The following is a 27,702-nucleotide window of genomic DNA, read 5'->3' on the forward strand; positions in this document are numbered from 1 at the left end:
ATTATTCATTAATTTGCTTTCAAATCTTTAGATGCTCTTTGAAAACCCATCTCTTTTTTAGAGGTGACATTATCCTCAATAACACTATTCACACTAATGGACCATCACAACTATCCCAATCTCCACTCTGAGACACATTTCATCCTCTTGTTTCAGCTGTGCCCTCTTCCACTTAGAATGTAAGCTCTCAAATGAGCAGGGTCTTTCATATCCTCTGTTTACATTAGAGATGGTCACTGACCCCCGTGTTTTGGTTTTGGATTCGGTTTTGGATCTGGATTACCTTCGTGTTTTGGTTTTGTTTTGCTATTTTCGAAAAAAATACAATTTTTTTGGTCTAAAATAACCTAATTTAGTGCTCCACCAGTTTCTTAGATAAGTGAGGTAATTCTAAAGCTAATAAATTATGAAAAAAACAGTTTAATCCCTGGTAGGCCGTCCTTAATTCGAACACTTGTCTGCAAATTATACAGACAAACCTGGTTGCCTACCTCCTCCATCTTTGATTATTGGCAATGTAGCCATCGTCTTTGGGTGTATATTACACCCTACACTTGTAGTTGAATATTAAAAAAAGCAGCCTGCACAGACTGTGGAACTAAAAAGTAAAATTAAATGGACCACGGTAGTTTGGTGGCTATCTATGCCCCCCCCGCCCTCCACTTGTAGTTGAATATAAAAAAAGCAGCCTGCACAGACTGTGGAACTAGAAATTCGAATATACAAAGAAATGGACAAAGGCAGTTTGGTATATGTCTGTATCAGATACCCTCTCCACTAGGAGTAAAATAGAAAACTATTCAGCCGTTATATTATCTAGAATATAAATAGAAATTGAGAAAGGCAATTTGGTATCTGTCTGCATCATAATCATCAACATCCTCATTAGCGCCCTCGTCGCATACACAAATCTCCCCCTCATCCTCTTCTATTTCCAAAGTGGCATCCTCAATTTGTGTATCAGCGGCTACACTCGGGCTGTTCAGGCACACATCAGCAGAACTGCTGAAAGGGCCCTTCTTTATGGGTACACTAACAGAATGCTCACTATTAGACATACCACTGTTGGATGGACTCTCCACAGGGATTGGTGTCATTTATGAATCAGAGCAAACATTATCCTCTAATGCCTTACTGTTATCTTGCAGCTCGGCTTTGACGCGTAACAGTAGTTGTGCACCAATTGTAGGCTCGGTAACTTTTTGGGATCTGCCACTAATAGCCAAAGGTGAAGGCCTCATTCTCTCTTTGCCACTGCGTGTGTAGAATGGCATGTTGGCAAAAAAAAAATTATCGGCACTTAACTTTTGCTCAGTAACACTTCTTTTTCGCTTCAACACAGTAAAAAAAAATTTTTTTGTTTTTTTGGACTGATTTCGAAACACTGTGTAGTTTGACATCGCCTTGTCCAGATGACGTACTGGGAACACTAACATAAGGACTGGTGACAGAACCTGGTTGCTCATTCTGGTCATATGTGGACTGCTTTGAATCCATTCTGAGCCCAAAGCACTGTGGAGTGCTAAAAATTATTTGGTAGATACTGCTGACAGATAGTAATTTGGACAGCCAGAAATATTTATGCACAATTATGGGGGACACTGGGGAGTGCTAAAAATTAGTTGGTAGATACTGCTGACAGATAGTAATTTGGACAGCCAGAAATATTTATGCACAATTAGGGGGGACACCCCAAAAGCACTGGGGAGTGCCAAATATTGAAAAGAAAAAAAACAACTCTATCCTCCTCTTTTCTCTAGCGATTTTTGTTACAACAATTGGAATAAGAATATTGGATTCTCTGTCCCTGCTCTAATCAGCCTGTAACTACACCCTGCTCTCTCCCTCTGTGAAATGGCGATGGATTGCTGTGGAGGCGTGTATTTATAATCTTGAAGTATCGCGAGAACCGAGCTCCGAGATCCGACGACGTCACAATGATGTTCGGCCTCGATTTGGATTCGGAGCGGGCGGGAGAGTACCGAGCTACTCAGCTCGGTACTCGGATACCCAAAGTTCGGGTGGGTTCGGTTCTCGGGGAACCGGACCCGCCCATCTTCAGTTTACATGTCTGCATTTTTTTATTTTTTTTTTGTCTAACTTGTGTGTCCCTGCTTTATGTATGTACTGTTTTCCCTACTGTACGGCGCTGTGGAGCATTGTGGCGCCTACACAAATCGACGGCAAAAATAAAAATGAATAACATTATTATTACATTGCCCCCAACCAGCAACTTCATAATGCCACTTGGGCTGACAATGTTTTCATGGGAGAACACTGTATATGTATTAGTAGGATATTGCGTCAAATTTATTTAATGTTGTAGAATATCAAGCTTATGCCATTAATTAAAAAAGTGTTGTAGCTCCGAATAACTAATCAGATACCTAGTGAAAATTAGGTAAAAAAACAAAACAAAGGACTTTGTATAAGTTCCTAAGAAGCCTTCAAGATGGTTTGATAAAAATAAAATTTTATTGGTGTGCATAATCATGGAAAAACACATAAAATCCAAGAGCTCCCTTCTGTCTACTTGCCACTCACCAACTGCATTAATCTAGTGGGTTATGCAATGATAAATAAATAAAAAACTCTGCAGTTCAAATAAAAACAATAGGAATTTAAAAAGTATAAGATAAAATATAATTGATAAGATTATAAAAAAGGAGGATTTTTGTACTTATGTTAAATCCTTTTCTCCGATTCCATATGGGGGACACTGCTACCATGGGTTGTATAAGGGGACACAGGAGTTGGCACTTAAAGAGTTAAAATGTTAATATACCTGTTGACAAAAGCTCCTCCCTTCTGCAATCCCTGTAGCTCCTAAGTGTAACTGAAAAGCCCAAAGAAACAGAAACATAACATTCAACCAACAAAAGCAACAGAAGAGTGAAGGGAGGTAGCACTAGGATTAGTTCTTACCAGCATCCACGCTCAAATAAATCATCCGTGTGAATGCATGTGGTAGACATGTTATGGTGAGATGTCACGGGCTTCCCCGTTAAAATCAGAAACTTGAACTCACTCGTTCTTGCCGCGTCGCACATCAAAAAAGTCTCAGTTCAGATCACGTAGGTGCACCTACTAAATGGGCTGTCCGGAAACAACTGAAACGATGAACAGTTCCTTCCTATCTTTTGGTTCCTCGCTCCTCAGGTAAGTATAGGAGACGCTGAGTTCTCAATAGTATCCCAGCTACCACATGCATTCACACGGATGATTTATTTGAGTGTGGATAGTGGTAAGAACTAATCCCCACAGGGGTAAATTTCTCTGCGGATCTAGTGCTGTCTGGACGGTGTTGTGTATACACATACATATAGACACTCTCCCACCGGATTCAGTGTTTGGAACAATTTGGATATTTATCCTAATAACCATTTGGATTTTTGATTGAGCATGATGTTTTTTAAGCCACACATGGATATTTATTTGTGATTACGTATTAGATCTAGTGTGGTGTGAATACATTCTATATCCATATACTCCTATACAGCTTCTAAAGAGTCTCTCATATTTACCAGTCTTGTTGTTTTATATGTTTATATTCACTTTTGGGATACAGCTTTTGTGTATTAATTGCGTTGCATGTTAAAATAAATTTATAAACATTTTTATGGAAGTATTGGCCAATCTCGTGTTAATTTTTTAGCTGATTTCCTCCCCAGTGCCATTATATATTTTACATTTTTGCCTTTTTAGGGTGTTATAGGCCCTCAATGAGCAGCAGGGGAGGGTGGTTTATCATCTAGCTTTTCTTCTAGATATTTTGTTGTGTGTTCATGTGTATATTCTGTATTATTTATTATACTTTCCCTAGTGAGCGCCAGACTTTGTCCTCTTGGGAAAGTGTTGGTTGTTAGTACTTATAGCTGTCAAGTTATCAAAACTATGTGTAATACAGTTTGATATATGAATATATACAGTCATATAAATACAGTTTACACCAATAGACAGAAACACAAGAATTCAGCAATGGACTTATCCCTCTAGGATAGTTGAAGTACAGTCAGGAGGAGAGAATCCTGTCAGCATGGATAATAGCAGAATACTCTCCTTAACAATCCTCTCGGGAGTGTACTGCCGAGTACACAGTAGCTTGTTTTCCCGCTTTAGGAATATACCAAGTCCACCGATGAGTAGGGGTGCCCTCCCCTCTGCTGGCTTCCAGGCATACTTAGTATGAGCGCAGATATGGCTGTTCCAGCTTGACACTGTGGAGCTCTATGCCATCAACGGCAGCGGTGGATAGTCAGCTTAATGATAATAGTTTACAGCAGTGATAGCCACTGTAACTATAGGTAACAGGCACAGCAATAATGTACTTTCTCTGAGAACCACTGGCACGCATCTGTACGTCTAATAAGCCTGTCTGTGGGGATTAGTTTCCCTCAGCAGACAGTGCTGTCAGCACTGTGTAGCTAAAACACAACATACATTACAAATTACCAATAAGTGAATCAAAGAAAAGAAAATAAAACCGAACGTACAGAAATAGCAGCAGAGCAGATAAACTTAAGCCCAACTCCTATGTGCACTTAAATAACACTGAGAGCTACAGGGGTCGCAGAGGAGAAGAGCTTCTGTACAGCTGCAAGGTCTATTTATACTCTATGGGGAATACCCATGACAGTGTGGGAGATCACCATTGAGTATAAATAGACCTCGCGGCTCGAATCTATTCATTAACGTTGATCTGTTTGTACACTGTTTATCGTTTATCAATGGGGTTTATTTTTTTTATCAAGCATGTTTCGAATTTGAATTGACAAATATGGGGGCCCTTGTGGCCTGAAGAACAGAAGATATTTTCTAGCAATTGTAGATATTTGGAACTACAATTTTTTATGGACATGGTTTTCAAACATGAACATTTGGATCTACAATTATTTATGGACATGGGTTACAAGCATGGACATTTGGATCTATAAATATTTATGACTTGGTTTTTAAACACATTTGGATTAAAAGATGCTGACAAAAGAAGAATTTAGACTGGTGAGTATTTTGGGTTTTATTATTTTTATTCAAATTTATGTAGTATAAAAAGAGGCTGCGTTATGTTTTTATTGTTTGTGTTTTTATTTTTATTAAAAATATGTTGTTTTAATGAGAGTGCTGTGGTTTTTTAACATTTTTGTTCTGTGGAACTACAGGTCTCAGCCAGCCATGGGTGTCAGGCCATGTTGGCAATTGTGGTTCTACAAATGCCAGTATGACCTGGCTGCCATGGGTATGCTTGCTGGCGCTTGTAGTTATAGAAGCATCAGCATGCCCACACTGTTTATGGCACCCTGGCATGGCTGAGACTTGTAATTCCACACAACAAAATGGTGTGTTTGTTTTTATTACATTATAATCGCCGATATTAGCCTACACCCACCGCCCAGGGGTGAAGGAAGAGCCCTAGGGCTAGATTTACTAAGCTGCGGGTTCGAAAAAGTGGGGATGTTGCCTATAGCAACCAATCAGATTCTAGCTTTCATTTATTTATTACCTTCTACAAAATGACAGCTAGAATCTGATTGGTTGCTATAGGCAACATCCCCACTTTTTCAAACCTGCAGCTTAGTAAACCTAGCCCCTAGTGCTTTCAGCACTGGGCTGGTTATTCCTAGAGGGGTCATTTTTTTTTTTTTTGCGGACCCCACTCCCTAGGGAATCCAACCCAGCGCTGAAGAGCCTGGGCTTGGTATGTCATTATGGCAGGGGAACCCCTACCAGGTGTGCCTCTGCTATAGTGCCAACTGCCCAGGCTGGCTTGACTAGTGCCTTCTATGTGAAAATCATGGGGGACCCCACACAACCTTTTTCCCGATTTTTCCGTAACCAGCAGTAGGCTGGCAGCACTAGGGTTAATAGTGCTTGGATAGGGGAAACCCATACATTTGTTTTTTGAACATTTATCTATTTTTAAACTTTTGACAGCAGCTGGGACTTACACTGCTTGTCTATAGAGCCACAACAGTGATGTGTTTACTAATCTCGTAGCTAGGAAGTAGCGTATAGTATCTAGCTATTTTTGAAGCAAACTCGGTAGACTTGTATAGCTAGAGTGGCAAACAGTCGGGACTTTGATCTCTAGCGATTCTTGAAATAGCGATTTTGACAGAAACACATCTCTGATGATTTTACATGAAATATCAGGTTCATACATCAGCGACTTTCAACTCTCCTGAGAAAATCGTGGGATTTTCAAAATCGCAGCTTGATACATTTACCCCCTGGTGTATATTGATGCACATCTTGCACCCAACAAGTACTGCCTACCTCTCTCCCAGACACACATTTCACAATTCAGGCCGTCTTCTTGATGCATAAATCAATATGTGGTCCGATATCTTAACGTTTATAAAACTCTAACTTATGATTGTGATCTTTATACATTACTTAACAGACTTTATATACAAATGCAGATCATCATCATCATTATTATTATTATTATTATAGAGCCAATTATTTTTAAACAATTAAGATTTTTATATTTACCAGATCGATATATGACTATCTGCAGCACAAATTATTGTATGTATTATATTACCTACATAAGAAGCACTTTTTTCTTACTGAAATAGCAGAATGTCACACATTTATCAACATAAACCCGAACACAAGTACTGTAGTATTTTCCCAGTGTTTAATGTACCTGGTTGAATTTACCTTACCTGTGAAAGTTTCTCAATATGAGCAGCGTGTTCAGCATCCAGCTGAGTTTTGGCAGTCTGTAGTTCTTCTTTCAGACAGTTTATTTCATACTGCAATTTATCACTTGATTGAAGATTGTGCTTTACTTTTTTTTAAAAAGAATGATAGAACACACATATATTAATTATATAATGTTCCCATCACAATAAGCTTCCATGACAACAGAATGGTTGCTCTCATAAAATAAAAAGAGAGTTGTAAATCTGGCCTATAAGCAGAAACACTATATTGTGCATTATTTTAGTCAATGTCCAAGACATTCAGAAAGTAGAAGTTGAATGACCATTGTAAAGTACATTTGACTAGGGTCTGAGTATCTTTTTGATATCACTTTTGATTTCCTGCTCATCAGTGTGTACCGCATTGAAATGGGCGAGCATAAAACATCCTGAAGCCAATCAGAATACTCACAGCAACGCAGGGTACTTGTGTAATTATGTTAGTGAGGACAGTGCTGCACGCAATGGATTGAACTGATCAAGCAGGAAGCTACAGACTGAGAGTTAGGAGAAGAAACATGGTCCACAGCAGCACAAAGTAGTAACCAACAATATAATTAAACAATTCCTTTTTTCATACAAAAATATTTTTTCTAGCTTTAGTTCCCCTGTGACATGCAAAGATAAAAATATACATTTATGACATGCCAGAGGTATGAAGTGTGTATGCTGGTTTATGCAAAAATATTGCTTACTACATGCTACCATAATTTTGTGAAAATCCATTACACATCTTAAATCTCTAATTTGAATAAGTAAATAAATCGTCCTAAAAGAGTGGTGTATAATGCAGCATACGTTTTGTTTACTTTTTTTACACTGCATATATAAAAAAAAAAAAATAGGCATGCCACAGTGTTACAATTTTATTATTAATTCAATGAAGACCTGACTTTATTTTAAAACAACTGCCACAAACACAACACAACACTATTCTCATATTACCAAATGTCCTTTGGATTTAGCTTATGAAATATCATCACATTTACAAATTCACTACCTTTTTTTCTTCCCTACATTCTTTTCTTGATACTATTCAATAAATTTATAACCCTTTGAGGCGCTAATGCTGGGTACACACTACAGTGTTTGCAGCCGATTATTGGGCCAATCACAAGATGAACATCTGTTTAGCCCAATATCATATTAGTATGTATGCTACAACGATGAACGATTATCGTTCCAAAGCACATCGTAGTTTTCTTAGATTTTTAAACTGAACTAAAAATCTTGTTCAGCCATGGAACGAGGTTGTGCTGATTCTGCAGTGTGTATGCACTCACGATCGTGTCCATAGTCCATAGATTTCTATGGAGTGTGCAGAGTCACAATTTTTTCAGTAGATGGTAAATCTTGTAAAAATCAGCATTCTAATGGGGACTTTTTTTTTCAGTTGCTGGTAAAATCGTTATAGATATTGCATGGGGAGAAATATTTTGTAATGTGTAAGCAGCCTAACATGGCATAATCTTATATTTCACACTGTAATCTTTGAAGTATCAAACCTGTATCCTATCTGCAGTCAATATTAATATATTTTTAATGTCTTTCCAAGAATGAGTTAATGTACTTGACAAAAACATAACTGTTTGCACAAAACGTAAACTTTACAGAGTGAAGATGAAAGTTTCCTTGTGAATAACACACCATGAGATATTAAATGATATTCAGAGGTTACATTTTTTTCCCTCTGATGTCAGTTATCTGCACAACCAGATCTACCTTCTCCTGACATATTTTTCATCTCTTTTGTGCTGCCAACTAGTGTACAGGCTTCCAGCCTAAAAAGGCTGACAGACAACTAATGAAATGTTCTGCTTCATCAAAGGGAGCGTTCATGTCTGATATGAGGAAGACAGCCAATGGAGCAGAACTCTTACAGAAAGTACTAACAACTGCATTGAGGATTTTTCATGCAACACTTTACCAAGGAAGGATGCCTCACTTCATTTGACTGACACTGTATTGTTTGTGCAAATGGCACGGTATGTTAAAAAATATCTAGGTGTTTGAGGAAAATGTTTATTAGCAATAACAGGCCACCTTATTTATTTTAAAGTATCATATCATTCATAGCTTCTAATGTACAATATCACTGACTTTCCAAAATTATTTTTAATAAAATGTTCCTTTAAACATGCCCCACAGTCAAGGCAGATATTTTGAGGGTTGAATGAACATTGGAAAGGAAGTCTATCATTTCACTAGTAACCATTAGCCAGAGCACTTTCAGAGTATTGCACTAAATGCGGGTATTCACAGAAATCACCCGGCACAAGTCAGGATATGGAAAGACAATTGTCATAGTGTATACCGCTTTTAAATAAATCCAAGGTCTAATAATCAAAATCTGTTCACTTGTATGCAGACTTCACAATCATGTGTTTGTCAAACCCACTGTTAAACCTCAATCATTCAATGCAGTATTTTCAGCCATCACAGTGTCACATTTGGTGGGTTGGAGAAGGTGGGCGGAGTCCCATAAAACACATTATAGGTGATGATGTATACTGGTTTCTAGGAGGAAAGCTGAAGACTCTAATACCAGACTACAGACTGGGCACAACTGTACTGTATGACAAGCTTTAATAACTTCCCCACCAAAGCTATAACTTGGGAATTTCCTGAAACCTTTGAGTGGTGATATTAAGAAAGATATGAAGACACTGAATCACTAATGAATACAGCGAGGTACCAAATCAGCAACTGGAAGAGTAGTCTGACAAGTTGAGGTCTGAATCACTGGTGAACCGTGACATCAGCGGTCAGAAAAAAGTAAAAGGGCCGCAAGCCCTCCTCTATACAGCAGAGCAGCGAAATGAAGGAGGAGAACGGCGCATGCCGGGTCTGGTCTGTAACACTTGTATGGGCTAGTTACCAGTCAAGTGTCCAATACCATTAGGAGGGTGGGCAGAACGTCTGTTAAAGAAGAAGGTGCGATATGTTTGGGAGATGTTACCAATTGTGAGAAACTGTCAGGGGAAAACTGGCTTGGATTTTGCATAAGGTCCATGGCCCTTAGCTGTGCCAATGTGTTTTCCTTGATGACACTAATTCCTAGTAGGCTGTTAGACTGTATTTCCATGTAAATTGGTTCAGCCACCAAAATATCTTGTTCACTGTAGATGGGCCTTCTATATTCTTTTAATCCCCCCCACCCAAAAAAATGGAAAAATCAAAACATATCATCCTTAATTTACAGTACAGTCATTTGAAGACTTGAATTTCAACAGTTGTTATCCTATGTAGTACCTTCATTATGCCTCCTCTTTATGTGATCTTGTAAATATGAATAATTCATGAAAGCCTTCTCGCAGTGTTGACACTGTAATCAAAAAAAGAAAAGTACATACCTCCGTTTAATTAAGATATTAGTTTTCAAATCAAACTACGGCGCTATCATTCAGATAAAATGTTTTTGTGTAATAGTGAAATAAAAAAGTTGTGTTTGTGAATTCTGAGAGAAAGTGGGATATATCCTCATCATCATTTAATTATATAGCGCCAGCATATCCCACAGCGCTTTACAATTGACACATGATAAAATTGTGCCACATATAAACAAATGTATAGATGTTTATATGCCTACCATGGTATTTGAGGGTGGCTTACAAGCATACCATATTCTGTAAGGCTGTAATTCTAAAATATTTTGGCAATAGCTCTGGAGCAATGGGCAGACACACATGAGTGAGTTCACTGTACAGCGCTGTGGAATTAATGGCGCTAAATAAATAGCTGCTGCTGATGAGCAAATTTCTGCAGATCTATAATTGTTTTTGTATTTAGATAACAGTCTTTCAGCAAGTGTTAGCACTAAAGCCTATGTATAGTCAAAAGCAGGAAAGCAGAGATCAACTCTTTATTTACCTTCCTATTTCACAGAGGATTCATTTCCACCTGAATCAGTGTTAACTGCAGGACGATGTCTAACTTTTTAAATCAAATGTTATATATTTATAGTTCTGTACTTATTGTATGAATGTTAGGTTTCTCAAATGGTGAATATTATTGCTGCTATTAATAATCAAGCTTTACTAACTCCGCCCCTTTTGGAAATAGATTACCCAGTTCCGTATGACAGAAACGGCAGAGCTCCGGGGGAAACAGCTTATGGTGGGAAATCAGAAGAGAAGGCAACTAAGTATGGAAAACTGATATTTTTTCATTAAACTCTAAGCGATTCTGTAGAAAACTGTATAACAATAAAACTGGATTGGCAATTATTAAATTTTAAACAATTGAAACTATAAAAATAAACATGCTTAAACAGGTTTACATTTTTCCAAATAATCATTAAAAAAAAAAAGTAAAACAAGAAATATACTGTTATTTGTGAATGTTTTAAAAAGTGGTGCAAAACTGAAACAACTACTGGCCTGTTGTCTTATCACCATTACGCTACACTGCATTACACCCTACTCCACATACAGCATGCGGATGGCAGTTGGTAATGGCTTTAGACCTGTTCCTCCCACATCATCATCTTCTCACAACTATAAAGCAGTTACACATGTGTGAAAACAGGGGGAGGTGACATAGTGGTACTGAGGGTGTCCTCATTCCAAGGGCAGGGCTGTTTTGAGGATCTACTGGACTACAGTCCCTGGTCAACTGCTGGACCCATAGAGCTCAATGATCATTGCTGTTGCCTTCTATGTTCGGCTGCAGGACTCACTGAGTCTCAGTACATGCTGACAGATAAACCTAACTAACCTGCGCTATCAATCTCTGTACATAATTTTGATATCTAAGGGCATCTTACCTGCCTGCTGCCAACTAGAAAATACAATCTGTGGTTAGATATGGAGCATTCAATCCAGAATGTGCTTTATTAAGAAGTCATCACAGTCAGGGAAAATGCGGCTCTGTATATATGAGCAGCCAATGGAGCAGTGATTTTGCATACTGCCTGGGCTCAGATTACAGCATTGGGTAGCAGGTGAATGGTATTCGACTACATAATGGTTTACTAAAGACCAATGATTTCCCCCCCCCCCCCCCCAGAAGTGAATGCTTAGAGCCCCAATCCACATAACGAGCATTGTATCCCCTTCTCTACATGCTCTGATGAATGGATCACCTATGGGCAGCTGAGCTCATACTTTGGTGATCTGCGCAGCCTCCATGTTGGTAGCAACTTCAGTCACAACTTTCAATTCCATGTCTCCACCTTATACTCTCCACCACTCAATGGTACAAACCAGAGAGAACTGCACAACATGCCAGTTGCCTTTGCCTACTTTAATATTGATCTGCCTTACGGTAGCCACACACTTTCCCATCAACAGCTACAACTGTTATTCCGCTACCTTATTTATCAAGTGTTCCCCACACCTTTTAAATTGCAAGCTCATTTGAACAAGGCCACTTTCTTTTTCATGTCATTCTACAAAACTTGTATGTAACACAAACCCCTCACTGTACAGCGCTACATAATATGCTGCCACTCTATAAAGAATAATAATAATAATAATAATATTAATGATAATCATATTAATGATAATCATATTAATATTTAAATGTGCCATAGTTTATATTTTGGAACTACTACTATTATTTAGTAGAATTTGATGGGTTAGATATAACACATACCATCAATTTATACAGACAAATACAAACGCTTTAAATCGTTTGGAGTACTGTGTACAAAAAGAAGATTTTTGTACATACGTTAAATCTCTTTCTCCGATTCCATCTGGGGGACACTGCTACCATGGTTTGTATGAGGGCGCATGGAGTTGGCACTTAAATAGTTAACAACTAAGTTTGCTGTTGACTCCTTCCCTCTGCAATCCCACAGACCTCAGTAATACTAAAGTCCCAAGAAAAGGGCTCAACAACACAACTAATTGTAGAACAAGGGAGGGAATTCTCTGGTCTACTAGCTCGCAAAACACTGCGGCCGAAATTGGTGTCCGCAGACGCAAAAATGTTGAATTGGCAAAACCTCATAAAAGTATGAACTGAGGACCAGATCGCCACCCTACACAGCTGCTCTGCAGATGCTCCATGGCGAGCAGACCAGGAAGCCCCCACCGCACAAGTAGAGTGCACCGTAAGAACCTGAGGCACAGGTAGATTTCTACACATAAGCAAGCTTAATCATAGATCTGATCCGACGAGCAATGGCCTGCTTGGTGGATGGCCAACCTCTCCTATGAAATTCGCAAAGAACAAAAAGAGAGTCAGTCCTGCAACCAGCAAAAGTCCTGTCCACATAAATCCGTAAAGCCCAGACCACGTCCAGACTGACAGAGGAAGAAAGCCCAGAAGGAACAATCCTTTCTCTAAAGGCCGGAACCACTATCTCATGGTTTAAATAAAAACCAGGAACCACCCTAGGCAAGACAGTAGGTACAGTCTTATGAAGCGTCCTATTCTCATGGAACACCAGATAAAGACCCCTACGGGACAAGGCTCCAAGCTCCGACACACATTGGTAGATGCAATGGCCAGCAAAAACATCACCTTTCACGTCAAGAAACGCAGATCAGTTGACTCCAGGGGTTCGAATGGAGGCCGCTGAAGAACCTCAATAACAAAGTTCAAATCCCCCAGGGCCAACAGAGAAACGTTGGGAAACTGAACATGAATAACCCCTTGAAGGAAAGTACAAACGTCAGGGAGGAAAGCCAACTGGCGCTGGAAGAAAATAGAAAGCGCAGAGACCTGAACCTTCAAAGAACTCAATCTTAGTCCCATCTCTAACCCATCCTGAAGAAAGACCAGAAAACGGCTAATCTGAAAAAGGTAGGGTTATGACACTTCTTCCCTACAGAACATAGATCCTCCACACCTTATGATAGATCTTAGCTGATACCGGCTTCCGAGCCTTTATGAGGGTTTGCACTACCCTGGAAGAGAACCTCCTTGACCGTCAGAGGTTGGCTTCAACAGCCACACCATTAAAGCCAGGCGAGGCAAGTGTGGATGGTGTAAATGGTTCTTTACTGAAAAGCCCAGCCTGACCCTTCCACTAGCGGCAAGATGTTGGCGAATCAGAGCCAACCGAGCCAATTTGGTGCCACCAGAATGATCGGAAAACTTTCCAACAGTACTCATCTTAGGACCTGAGGAATCATTGGAATTGGTGGAAAGTGATATCCTAAACTCATGGACATTATCTATCCAGATCTGGCAGGCCCATTTCCAAACTAACTCCTGAAATACCTGAGAATGCAGTTGACATTCTCCCGGAAGGATTGCATACCTGCTGAGATAATCCGCTTCTAGTTGTTCACTCCGGGGATAAACACTGCCAAAATCGCTGGAACAAATTTCTCCACCCACAATAAGACCTGTTCCGCTACTTGCATAGCTTCTGCACTTCTTGTTCCTCCTTGGCAATTTACATATGCCACTGCAGTGACATTGAAGGATTGGAGGTGGACTGGTTTTCCTTGAAGAAGAGAATGAGCTCTGGAGGGCTAACAGCATGGCTCTTAGCTCGAGAACATCTATGGGCCGAAGCGCCTCCCTGTCTTTCCAAAGACCCTGGAGACGAAGCTGGAGAACAACAGCTCCCCAGCCCTTCAGACTGGCATCTGTGGTCACCAGAATCCAAGACCACAGGACAAAAGATCGGCCCATCATCAGAAGCTCTTGAGCTAGCCACCATTTCAGAGGTTGACAATCTCCCTGGAGAGTCTGATTCGTTGGGTCACCAGATGAAAAAGGGGGACATGACCAATGTCTTAGGAGATTCCACTGGAACGTGCGAGAGTGGAAACAACTGTATGGAATGGTTTCGAACATCAACCTTAGAATCCCCATGCCCAAGCACATGGAAGGACCAGGGTGACTCAGGATTAACCGTACAGAGAGTTGTAGGGATCTGTAGAGAAGGTTCTGGACAAAAAACTTCTGAAAAGCGGTGTCCATTATAAATCCTAGAAACCTCATGCTCTGTGAGGGCATCAACTGGGATCTGGAATAATTAACTATCCAACCGTGTTGCTCCAGAATTCGAATAGACATGGTCAGATGCTAATAGAGAAAAGGACCTGATAAGTCTTTGAGGAGAAAATAGTCCAAATGCGGAATAATGTTCTCTCACAAGGCACGTAAACGTTCTGCCATTACCGCCATAATCTTTGTGAAAACTCTCTGGGCTCTGGAAAGCCAAAGGGAAAAGCCCTGAATTGATAATGGGAGCTTCCTACTGTAAAAACAAAGGACTGATCCCATCCGAAACTTGTCTACTCGTAGATGTTGTTTTAGCCCCTTGAGGCTTAGAAATGATCCGTCCTATTTTGGGCTCCAAGAACAGGTTTGAATGAAGCCCCCGGTGTTTCTCCACTCTGGACATGATCCCCAAGTTCCAAATATCTTAGGTGTACGCCGCCCACTGATATTTGAATTATTTTAGGTGACCCCTACCTCCGCAGTCGCGAAGAGAGTAAGGTCCCGTCATGCGGATTAATATTTCATTTTTTATTATTATTATTATTTTTTTTTAATCTTTTTTATTTTAAGATCTTGGGATTCGGACATCTTCTAGAGTAAGCATCTCCACCCCTTTGCAACTGTCCTCGAATTGCAAGGAGACTACAACTATTGGCGTGCTGAACTCAATAGTCCGTGTTCGCAAGAAAGGATTTCCAAAAAGACCCAAAACACGTAGTTCGTGATTTAGGGGCATTCACTGGCAGTAAAGTACCTTTACCTGCGGTTGCTTGTCTAAGGCAGAGTATCCGCAGATAGAAAACAACCTGTCAGACAGACACAGTATACTGCTGATAGAAAGCAGCCTGTCAATCACACACAGTATATACAGCTAAACAGTAGCAGTGAAAACCGTAGTACCCACAGATAGAGAGCAGCCTGTCAGTCACACACAGTATATATGGCTGATCAGTAGCAGTGATACCCATAGTACCCACAGATAGAGAGCAGCCTGTCAGTCACACACAGTATATACTGCTGATAGAGAGCAGCCTGTCAGTCACACACAGTATATACTGCTGATCAGTAGCAGTGATACCTATAGTACCCCCAGATAGAGAGCAGCCTGTCCGTCACACACAGTATATACTGCTGATAGAGAGCAGCCTGTCAGTCACACACAGTATATACTGCTGATCAGTAGCAGCGATACCCGTAGTACCCACAGATAGAGAGCAGCCTGTCAGTCACACACAGTATATACTGCTGATAGAGAACAGCCTGTCAGTCACACACAGTATATACTGCTGATCAGTAACAGTGATACCCGTAGTACCCACAGATAGAGAGCAGCCTGTCAGTCACACACAGTATATACTGCTGATCAGTGCTTGTGAAGTAAACCTGCTCAGGAGTTTCTTCAACTATCTACTGTCCAGTTCCGTGAATTGGCTTAAAGGAACAGCCCAATTTGTGAAGGGGGAGCAGTCCTATAGGTTTTTATCAGTTTTATCAGTTTTTATATGTTATTATTTTAAAAAGAAACAGACAGGCCATAAACAATCAGACCACAGAGATAATAGATAGTATAACCATAATAGATAGTATAACCATGTTTGTTTTGACCCTGGCTAATGCCTCAAAACAGTATGGAAATTAATCTCTGAATAATAAAATTATGTCTCAATCATTGACTGAACACTCATGTAAAATACTGTCTCCATTAACTTTAGATCCTTCTATAATAAAACTCTAAACTGTAGGTAGATATATATTACAGTTTTCTCTCTATTACCACAAGGAGCCTCATTAACTAGTTATTCCCTAGTGGGGTACTTAGCTGCTGAGGACAGTGTGACACTGTGCACAAACAGCCCCCTGGTCTCTTTACCCCACAGATTTGACAGGTATTGTGAACAGCTATAAAATTCTGCACAATAATTCTTGCTCTTATCAGACATTATATTTCTTTTTTTTTTAAGAAATACAGATTAGGCAGCTTTCACAGATAACAATAGAGTAAAATAATTACTAGTTCTGACTCTGGCTAATAGCCTCAAAACAGCAATATATATATATATATATATATATATATATATATATATATATATATATATATATATATATATATATATATATGTGTGTGTGTGTGGTAATAATAATGTAAAAGTGGAAGATATTGTATAAAATCACCTAAGTGCAGATAGGGTCTAGTTATAACCGTATTTTGTAAACACATTATGTATTTTATATATATATATATATATATATATATATATATATATATATAAAACTCTGCTGACTTATATCATAAACAACTGGGGTACTTAGTGCAATTGTCAATGAAGAGAAGTCCGCAGCAGATGGATTCTTTATTATTTCAGTCAGGAGTCCTCTGAGATAAACTCTAGCTGAATTTTCCCGCCTTTGGAGTGTACCAATCAGCAGGGGGGGTCTCTTTTACACTACCAGCACTGGTGTTTTCTTTTTTTTTTTTAATATATCTGGGGTACTTAGCTAACACAAGGAGGAATTGTGAGGAGAAGCCAGCAGCACTAGAACTCTCTGAGGTGCCTCTGAAGTCCAACTGCGATGACAGGAAAAGGTGCGAATATCTTCCGCCTCGGAGCATACCACTGACAGCCAGAGAATCTCTCGCTCACTCCCCGCTGTCTGATGGTTCAAACGACCATAGGAGGCCTCTATCAGCTCAGGCTGACACACTGCGTTGTGGTCCTGTATCAATGCCTATTCGGAAATCTTCCTAGGGCTCTATGAGATCTAAGTCCCCCCTCCGCGGGGACTTGGTATCCCCCAGTATGTCCGGTCCTCGGACAGAGTGCGGCACTCTCTGCCTGTGGCAGCACCGGACCCGTCGGGACAGTGCAGTGACAGTCACTTAGCGCTGTCACTGCTCTTGATCAATAAACACCACACTGAGCTGTGCGGTCTTTCTTTTATAAATATTCTTCTTTAAAGGAAAACAGAGCATTGCTCCATTTGAAATCTGCGAGTAAAAAAATGTTAAATACATCCATCCTCACCTACACTCATACCAATAATCTAATAAAAATAATAAAATCTAAACCTAAGCAGCAAGTACTGCTAAGCAGTACTAAACGCAGTCCAACTCCTTGGGCACAAAACTGAGGCCTGTGGGATTGCAGAGGGGAGGAGTCAGCAGCAAACTTAGTTGTTAACTATTTAAGTGCCAACTCCATGCGATGGATGGAGGCCTAGGACATGGGATAATGGATGATGAGAACATTGGGAGTACTGGCTCCAGTGAAAGTTGATAAGAACCCATAAAAGTGACATGAAGAGAACTAACTAGCTTTGTCAGAAGATTTATATTTACTCAGGAAAATATCAATCATGTGTTTCTGCTCTATAATCAGATCAAAAGCTTTTTCATGTATAAATGTATGCCAGAAATAAACGAGGACAGTTCAGTATACATCTTGACATTGGCATGTCTGTGTCTTGATTACTGATCTCCTGGTTAACCAGCATCTTATCTCACTGATATCTGAAGGGACTTGATAAAGGAGAGGTAAAATTACACTAACATTGGGGCTCGAATAGCCGGGATCTCGGACAACCTATACAGATGACAAATAACGCTTGCAGCACCAGCTAGAATCACGGACAGCTCAAACCCGTACGGTGAGTAAATTCAGCTGTGATTTTTTCCACTGATTTACTCTCTGTCCAGCATTCTTGTTGTGTGTCTAAAAGCTGTTCATCTGTATATGGTAAGAGAGATTTCCTGAACCCAGATATCTGTTTGAGAGCATAAAAAGCGCTAACTATATGGTTGAATTTAATATATGTCAAAAGTACTCACGATTGTATTTTAATAATTCATTTGGTTATTGCTCAGACTGTTCATGTGCTGTTATACTTAGAAAGCATTCTGATGATACTGTTCTACACTGGAAGCTGTAATTGATAGAACTGTTTTTGAATGTGTTGTGGATGCAAAGCAATATTATTGTATGCTAAATGTGCATTTAAATAAGGATATATATTGCAGCAAAATATAGGGTATTTTTTTGTCTCAAGTGTTACTATATTGGCAAGTTAATCACAAACCATTTGAAGGGAAGCCTGTCTGTACAGTTTAAAGAAATTACCACCTGGGTTACGTAATGAAATTGTAAAAGGATATTCTGGTGATTATGAAATAAGAAAGCAAAAATGGTTACAGCTGCAACAGAGATTTGCACAATTGTTATTATTGTTGTTTGTTTTTTTGATTATATTTCTTTGTATAGTATGCAAATATTTTTCAGCCAAAATAGAAGGAATTAAAAGGTTTTTGAACGGTGGTATTGAGGTATAATTCTCTGTAAAATACAGATAACTGCTATAAGAGTGCATGCGGTAAAGCAACCCAACAGTACAGTATATTCAGAAATTGATAAATTCTGAATACTAGGGTGCACAGGGCTAGCAGGGTTGTTGGGTTATAAAACCCAACAAAGGTACAGGAATACAGAGAAGTAAAGAAATTTCTAAAAAAAAAAATAATCGACAACAAATATTTAAAAGCAAATATTTGACAGAACAGGTTTCCCATTAGAGGGCACACTAGATCCAGAAAAGTGAAAAAGGTTTCAAAACACCAATAAAGCATGGATAAGCAGAAAAGGACAAGCAGATGTGGTGAACATGTGGTATACAGTATCATTGGAGATGAGAAAAAAAAAAAGAAAAGAAGAGAGAATGCACACATAGGTACAGGTCTATTAGACATGCCACCGCCTTATGTGGACCCTACAGCTCCACTGCAGAAACCAGACAATAGACCAGATACACCACCAGTACCTCAACAGGCAGGTCACATAGTACAGTTAGCAGCACAAAAGGGGCATTCGCAATTAGAAACTCATTCAGTGACCCCAGTGGACGCAGGTAACACTCCATCAATCACGTTTCAAACCCCAAGCCAAATCCATTCTCAGTCTGCTAATAATGAAATAAATGATTATCCTGAGAGACAGTGTTTGCAATGTGGAATCTAATGCACCTCCTTGTACAGATAATTCTTACAGGAAAATGTTTATAAGATACCAATGATGGTAAGCCGGTTGAAGGATCACAATATCAGTTCATTAAAGAGAAACAACAAATCAGAGGGTGAGAAGGAGAATAACATTGGAAAAGCAGGTATTGCATTCTCACACTAATATGTATCCAGTCAGAATACAAAGGGTGCCTACCCCAAACTTTGATGCCAATACTGCCCGAAGGTGCTAATAATGGGAGTGATGACTCAAATAATTAACAGCAGGGGTTAACAGCAAGCGCACCAGAAGGTGACAGGGGGGCTATTACTCATCCTGCACCCCCTGTAGAAGAAAGAAATACGTATAACAGTGGTCTTGAATTTCTAGCCAGAGTACAAAGGTGGTATCATAAACAAAAATTAAAAGCACCAGACATAACACAGACAAATGATTCAGTAAGGATGTATTTGGATAAATTAACGACCAGACAAAATGATGATGGTTTTTCTACAGAAACCCCAGATGGTCAAAGAATGTTGAAAACAGTTTTTGAATGGTTTAACGAATGAGGTAAGAAGCCAACTCTTTACAGTCAGACCTGAGGCATTGTCTATGAAAATGTAATCTTTGTTACAGGTACTTGGAGGACTGGAGGACCAGGAAGCAGGAAAAAAGGGAAAAGAATGCCCAAAAGACTCCTCAGGTAACTGTACACCTGGTACAGGGAAAAGGAACATGGCAAGTAAGGCAGCAGCCAAAAGGAACAGAAACAGTAAGTGCAAGACAAAGGAATCAAGGTGAGGACATGACTGGCAGATGTTTTTGATGTAAATTACCAGGTCACATGAAGAAGGACTGCAGGAAATACAAGAAATGGCAGCAGCAGCAAAGAGTTGAAGATATGGCTCCCTGTTGTCAACACCTTGTCCAGTTCTTGTAAACACCTCTGAAGAAGGTAAGCTGCCTGGAACTACTGTCCAAATTAAACTGCCCACTGGTCAATAATTGGACTGCCTAATTGACACGGGAGCAAGCCAAACAGTATTGAGACACGATCAAGTACCACAAGAATAAGTGACCTCAGATTATGTAACAGCATCAGGGTTGACAGGACAGCCTATACACCTTAGGAAAAGTAAAAAAAGTGAAGATACAAGTAAACAAAGACTGTACTCCTGTCCCTATAGAGTTTCTCACTTCAAACACTTGTCCTGTAAATCTACTGGGTGCCGACATATTAGTTAATGAGAGCATGCATTAAATAAACCCCAGAAGGGATGGAATACACCAGTCAACTTCCAGACAACATATCTAATCAGATAGAAGCAGCAGTACAGGTGTTTTTGACACAACCAAGTGAAAACACATCTCAAGATGAGGCACCACTACCACAGTGGCTGAAGGATGTACCTGAGAAAATATGGTCAAAGGGAAAAAACTGATGTGGGACTGTTAAAGCTCCGGTACAACTTATACTAAAACCTAACACACTGCCAATATGTGTTAAACAATATCCTTTGACTTTGTTACAGAATAAAGCAATCACAAAACAATTACAAGAATACCAAGGCAAAGGTATAGCAAAGAAATGTCGATCACCTTTTAATACACCTTTAGTCCCAGTCAAGGAGAGAGAACAGTAAGAGGGAGGAGCTCCCGAATTCAGGTTAATTCACGATCTCAGAGAAATAAATAAACAACTGGTTGTGAACACACCCATTGTCCCAAACCCACATACCTTGCTGAACCAAATTCCTGTTACATCAATGTGGTTTACAGTCATAGATCTAGCAAATGCTTTCTTTTCTATACCAATAACTAACGATTCACAGAAAATGCTGGCTTTTCTGCATGAAGGAACACAATACTGCTGGACCAGATTGCCCCAGGGAGGGGCCACCAGCCCTTCCGAATTCTCTGAAGCAATGTCAACTGTCTTACAAGGTTGGTTACCTCAATATCCTGAAACTACCTGACTATTGCAGTATGTTGATGACTTGTTGATAGCTGCTGTTAGTGAACAACAGTGTAAAGAAGAAACTATTTCTCTACTAACCTTTTTGGCCCAGCAGGACTGCAGAGTGTACAAATCCAAGCTCCAAGCAGCACAGAAGGTAATTTTCTTAGGACACTGCATTTCATAGGGCACTAAACATCTGATGCCACAAAGAGTACAAGCGATACAACAGGTAAAAACACCTTTCAGCAGCCAGACTCACTAAGTGCGAGGTAGCATTGTTAAGTGCTTCACATGTCACAATCAAACGGTGCACAGTATTAAATCCAGCAACATTGTTACCCCTAATGTATGAATCTCAAGATTCAAAAGGAGGGAATAATAGTGAAGAACAAAAGCCGTCAGAAGAAAGACATTGTGATAGTGAAGGTGATGACGATGAATTGGGTGAAAAAATTTAACCACAATTTTTCTTTTTCACATGATTGCCTCGCTCTTATAAATATGGAAGCACAGTCTCTTCCAAATGTTACGGACTCTCCCTTGTCTAATGCTGTGTATGAACTTTTTGTAGATGGTTCCAAGTATTATGATAATGGATCACCATTTACAGGATACACAGTGACTACAAAAAATGAAGTAGTTGACTCAGGACCACTATCATCGATACTGTCAGCAGAAGCTGCTGAACTGATAGCACTCACCAAGGCATTGGAATATGCAGAAGGAACCACTGCCAATATCTACACGGATTCCAGGTATGCTTGGGGAGTGACACAGGACTTTGGTCCAATATAGAAGAGCAGAGATTTCAAGACCTCTAGTGGTAAGGACGCACAGCATGCCAGTCTAATAAGAAACTTGTTTAGAGCATTGCAATTGCCACACAAGTTTGCCGTAATTAAAATAGAAGCACATACAAGGAATGAGACTTTTGGTTCAAAAGGGAACACGTTGTGCAGATGCAGAAGCAAAAAAAAAAAAGGTGGCTAAGAGAAAGCCTGAGAGAGAAATATACACAGTACAGAAAGAAATGTCTGACTACACTGATCTTAAAAAGTTTCAACAGCAAACAGGACCATTGGAGAAAGAAAGATGGAAACGATTAGGAGCACAAGAAGATTGCGCTGGTATGTGGAAACTGAATGATAAACTTTGTCTTCCACAGGTTTTGTTCCCTCCCATGTTACAGATAGCTCATGGACAGCCACACCTGGGGAAGGAACAGATGACTAGCGTGGTCCATCACCATTGGATAGCTCCAGGATTCAATAAAGCTGCTACAGACTATGTTCAGGCCTGCTGGATCTGTGGAACTTCAAATCCAGGAAAAAGGGTAAAAACGTCACAAGGTACAACTTCAAAAGCCTTTTATCCTTTTCAAAGACTACAGATAGACTATATACACCTGCCTAAATCTGGAATATATGAATATGTTCTAGTCTGTACAGATCTTTTCAGTAAATGACAGCAAAAGCAACTGCGTAAAGACTGATTGGTGAGATTGTGTGCAGGTATGGTGTCCCTGAGGTAATTGAATCAGATAGAGGTACACACTTCACAGGGGAAATAATACAACACATAATGACAGATCTAGGCATACAGAAAGCTTTTCATGTGCCGTACAGATCACAGGTTAGTGGGCGAGTAGAAAGGTTGAATGGGACATTGAAACTGAAGATTCAGAAAATCATAGCTGAAATAATAATAATAAAAAAAAAAAAACATGCCCAGAATGCCTGCCCATAGCCTCGTTCAGTGTAAGAACTGTGCCAAATAGGAATAGCAAGCGGTCTCCTTATGAAATACTTTTTGGAACACTACCAAAGACAGGGTGTTATTAATTATCCACAGCAATTACAACATAAACATGGAGATTTGACTAGCTATATGAGAAGTCTAACTGACCATTTGAACTATTTGCATGTTCTAGCACTTTCTTCACTTCCAGAGCCTGATTCAGACCTACAGCCGCATAAGCTGAAACCTGGCGATTGGGTGTACTTAAAGAAACACGTGAGGAGAACTTTCGAACCAAGGTTGGAGGGTCCGTATCAGGTCTTCCTGACCACCCCCACATCAGTGAAACTCCAGAACCGAGACTCCTGGCTGCACGCATCACACTGCAAGACGACGCTGGTCACACTGGACACATAACCTAGATCTTTGTGATAACACAGACATAAGACCTGTTTGCCCACAACAAACTGCAGTATTTCAAACATGTATGTTGCAGCATAACACTAGTGTTTATGTATGTGCATTACACCCACTACTCATTATCACTGTGGTATTGATCATATTGATAGGATGGAACTGGTATATGTCATGTACGTTCAGAAAAGATATACAGAGATTACAGCAGAGGCATGAAGAAAAGATACTTTTTGAATAAACAGGGGCAGAAGTGCTGATATCTGTACTCGGTCCCGGGTGAATGGTGAAAGACCCTTGCTTTCTCACAAGAGACTGTACAAAATTAGTCTGGGCTGCGTTAGATGTCACCATTTCAGGCCTTAACATTTTTTACTTTTTATATATATTATTAAAAGGAGGGAGATTGTGAGAGCATTTCTAGGTTCTCAATGATGATGGTAATAATGATATGTGAAGGAGTTATAAATCTTGGTATTTGCCTTAAAAATACATTCAGTGTAATCACCTTAAAAATACATTCAGTGTAATCACCAGCTCCAGCCTTGAACTATCTCAAAGACCCCGGATGGAGGCCTAGGACATGGGATAATGGATGATGAGGACATTGGGAGTACTGGCTCCAGTGAAAGTTGATAAGAACCCATAAAGCTTTGTCAGAAGATTTATATTTACACAGGAAAATATCAATCATGTGTTTCTGCTCTATAATCAGATCAAAAGCTTTTTCATGTATAAATGTATGCCAGAAATAAACGAGGATAGTTCAGTATACATCTTGACATTGGCATGTCTGTGTATTGATTACTGATCTCCTGGTTAACCAGCATCTTATCTCACTGTTATCTGAAGGGACTTGATAAAGGAGAGGTAAAATTACCCTAACAATTGACATGAAACTGACGGTAAAGATGGCCCTATTCAAACGAGCTTACAATCTAAGAGGTGTGTGGAACACATTAAACATAAGATAGCGGAATAACAATTGTAGTTGCTGGTGGTGAAAGTGTCTGTGACTACTGTAAGGAAGATGTATTATCAGCCGGCAATAATAAAGCAGTCATTAGCGATTGGCATTTCTGTGCAGCCAACAGTGAGGGGTCACAGTTGGAACACGAATTGACAGCAGAAGACGGAGACACGAAACATAAACCAGTCACTACAAATCTTAAAACAATTAATTGCTGTCAACTGTCCTTCACCATTTATCTCATCTAAACCTCTTTCTGTTTTGTGCTGCACGGTACTAATGTGGCCGCTTGGAGTAGCTGTGTGCCTGATATTTTACTTTTTTATGAAGACAATTTGTAACAGCATATGCTGTGTATTAAAATTGTCTTTATAAAAAAAACAAACACCAGACGCAAAGTTACTCCAAGCAGACGGATATCCACAACAGTACCCGTGCAGCATGAAAGCAAAAGGCTTCTCTAGAACCAGAAGAAAATGGAGGTTTACTTAAGCTAAATGGATTGGATCTTTCCCATAAGTAGTACTTGTCATTTTCTTCTAATTGTACCTTGTGATAGGATCCAGCACCAGCACTGACCATCATTTGCTGTGTGGCAATGATCTTCTTCCTCAGTTTGCACTCCTCTTTGAGTGACTTTATTTCTGCAGACTGCTTGATCATTTTCTGTTTTACTTGCTCTGCCTCGCATAGGCTTGCATGGACCTTCTCCTCCAACTTCTGCACATTAGAGGTCAAGTAATCTTGAGAATGTAGCAGGTACTCAATGGTGAACTGAGCAAGTCTAAACAGTTTAACCAGTATAGGATCCAGGCTGTTGTGACAGTGTGAGCACTTTTCATGTTCTATGCAACAAAAAGTGATACCCATGATGTTTTCCTGAAGTGTTGCAAAGTCTAACTCATTTGCTAGCCTGTCCACATCAATAGCTCCAATCCTTCTCCAGTCCACGCCTTCATGGCGTGATCTGAATTTGAACAGCGTGCCATGGTTGGAGGAAGGCATACTGGTAGGTGTTGTAGAATGTGGCACCCGTGGAGTGTTTAGTAAAACAGGAGACACATGTGTCCGCTCAGGCTCAAAAGGGTAGTAAACATTATCAAAGATAGGCTGAAACAGAAAAAAGACCAAAGTCAAAGCTAAAACCAAATACGGTCAAACTATGAAAAATAAATAAATACAACAAACAAGCAACTATTTTTTTATAAATATATTTAGGTTCTTTTTTAATTAGGTAATGTATTTCTGTAATTATTTTTCATATGCAATTATTATATTCTTAGCATGTCTATGTAAAGGTTAGATCAGTATATGTACAAGATAATTTGGTAGGGGCATATCAAAATTTAACCAGCAGTGTTTTTTACTGTCACATAAAAAGCTGTGTTCTATTTTAGCTATATTATATCAGAAATATTGGATGAAAGATCTGACTGGCATCATTTGGCACATTCTGGTTTAAAATGTATTACTCAAAGAGATAAAGGTATGAAGCACCGATTCCTGAAAGTCACCGGAAATCGGCGACTTTGCAGGAGAATTTTAAAGCCGGTGATGACTTGTAAAGGCGATTTCCGTCGGCTTGCAGAAATCGGAGCGTCATACCCCCAGATGTCCATTTTCCTTTTTTACATTGTGTAGACAAATAGATGTAAAGGTAATAAGTAAAAAATATGGAAACACCAATATCAAGTTACATAATAGGGTTTTGGCCACCGCAAGTGGCCAGTACAGTTTGTATGCTTCATGACATTGCATTTACCAACATCTTGAATTGTGCAGGAGGGATGCATCACCATTCTTTGCAAGAAAGCCACTCAAATGACGCCTGGTTAATAGTGCTTGTTCCAGAATATCCGATAAATGTTAAATTGGGTTCAAATAGGGTGACTGATAAGGCCATGATACATGGATAGACTCACTTGTGTAGTTTTCTGTCATCTCAGGCAGAGACACTAAGCTTTATTTTCCTCTGCCCACATGTAATTATTCTGAATAAACAAATCCAGATATAAGTGCTACATTACACAGCCTGACACCCAGGATCTGAGCGCTGCAGCCGGCAAGGCTGTGTTTCTGGTGTGCGTGGAGGAGTGACACAAGTTTCCACATGCTGAAAATTCCTCAGTTGCTGTTTTGGGGAAGTGTGAGGGGCGGGCTTCTATGTATAAACCTGTGTGAGAGGAGGACATCCATGTATAAATCAGTGACAGGAGGCGTCTATGTATAAACCTGTGTTAGAGGAGGACATCCATGTATAAATCAGTGACAGGAGGCATCTATGTATAAATCGGTGTGAGAAGAAGGCATCTATGTATAAATCAGTGTGAGAGAAGGGCATCTATGTATAAATCAGTGTGAGAGAAGGGCATCTATGTATAAATCAGTGTGAGAGAAGGGCATCTATGTATAAATCAGTGTGAGAGAAGGGCATCTATGTATAAATCAGTGTGAGAGAAGGGCATCTATGTATAAATCAGTGTGAGAGAAGGGCATCTATGTATAAATCAGTGTGAGAGAAGGGCATCTATGTATAAATCAGTGTGAGAGAAGGGCATCTATGTATAAATCAGTGTGAGAGAAGGGCATCTATGTATAAATCAGTGTGAGAGGAGGCATCTATGTATAAATCAGTGTGAGAGGAGGCATCTGTATAAATCAGTGTGAGAGGAGGCATCTATGTATAAATCAGTGTGAGAGGAGGCATCTATGTATAAATCAGTGTGAGAGGAGGCATCTATGTAAAAATCAGTGTGAGAGGAGGCATCTATGTATAAATCAGTGTGAGAGGAGGCATCTATGTATAAATCAGTGTGAGAGGAGGGCATCTCTGTATAAATCAGTATTTGGAAAGGTATCTAGCACTTCTGGAACTATTTGTACGAGCAAACCAACAGTAGCTCCACAGCCAACAGCTGTAGGGACGAAGTTTGCTGAACTTTGCGATAAATACATGGCCGGGAGGCATGCACATGTACATACACACACACGCAGAACAATAGCACAAGTCCATTC

At 39.7% G+C, this 27,702-nt stretch overlaps 1 protein-coding gene across 3 annotated transcripts in view; it reads right to left on the reverse strand.

Annotated features, from left to right (window-relative positions):
* Positions 1 to 27,702, reverse strand: part of LOC142141428 (cilium assembly protein DZIP1-like) — a 90,416-nt gene that overhangs the window by 62,344 nt on the left and 370 nt on the right. For all 3 annotated transcript variants that reach the window (XM_075199904.1, XM_075199905.1, XM_075199903.1), the window contains exons 2-4: positions 25,237 to 25,797; positions 9,960 to 10,032; positions 6,669 to 6,793 (exon numbers count right to left, since the gene is read on the reverse strand). In XM_075199904.1, coding sequence (XP_075056005.1) covers positions 6,669 to 6,793; positions 9,960 to 10,032; positions 25,237 to 25,797 — 759 coding nt within the window. The remainder of the gene's footprint in view (positions 1 to 6,668; positions 6,794 to 9,959; positions 10,033 to 25,236; positions 25,798 to 27,702) is intronic.

Source organism: Mixophyes fleayi, chromosome 2 (genome assembly GCF_038048845.1).
Source record: "Mixophyes fleayi isolate aMixFle1 chromosome 2, aMixFle1.hap1, whole genome shotgun sequence".
Lineage (NCBI taxonomy): Eukaryota > Metazoa > Chordata > Amphibia > Anura > Limnodynastidae > Mixophyes > Mixophyes fleayi.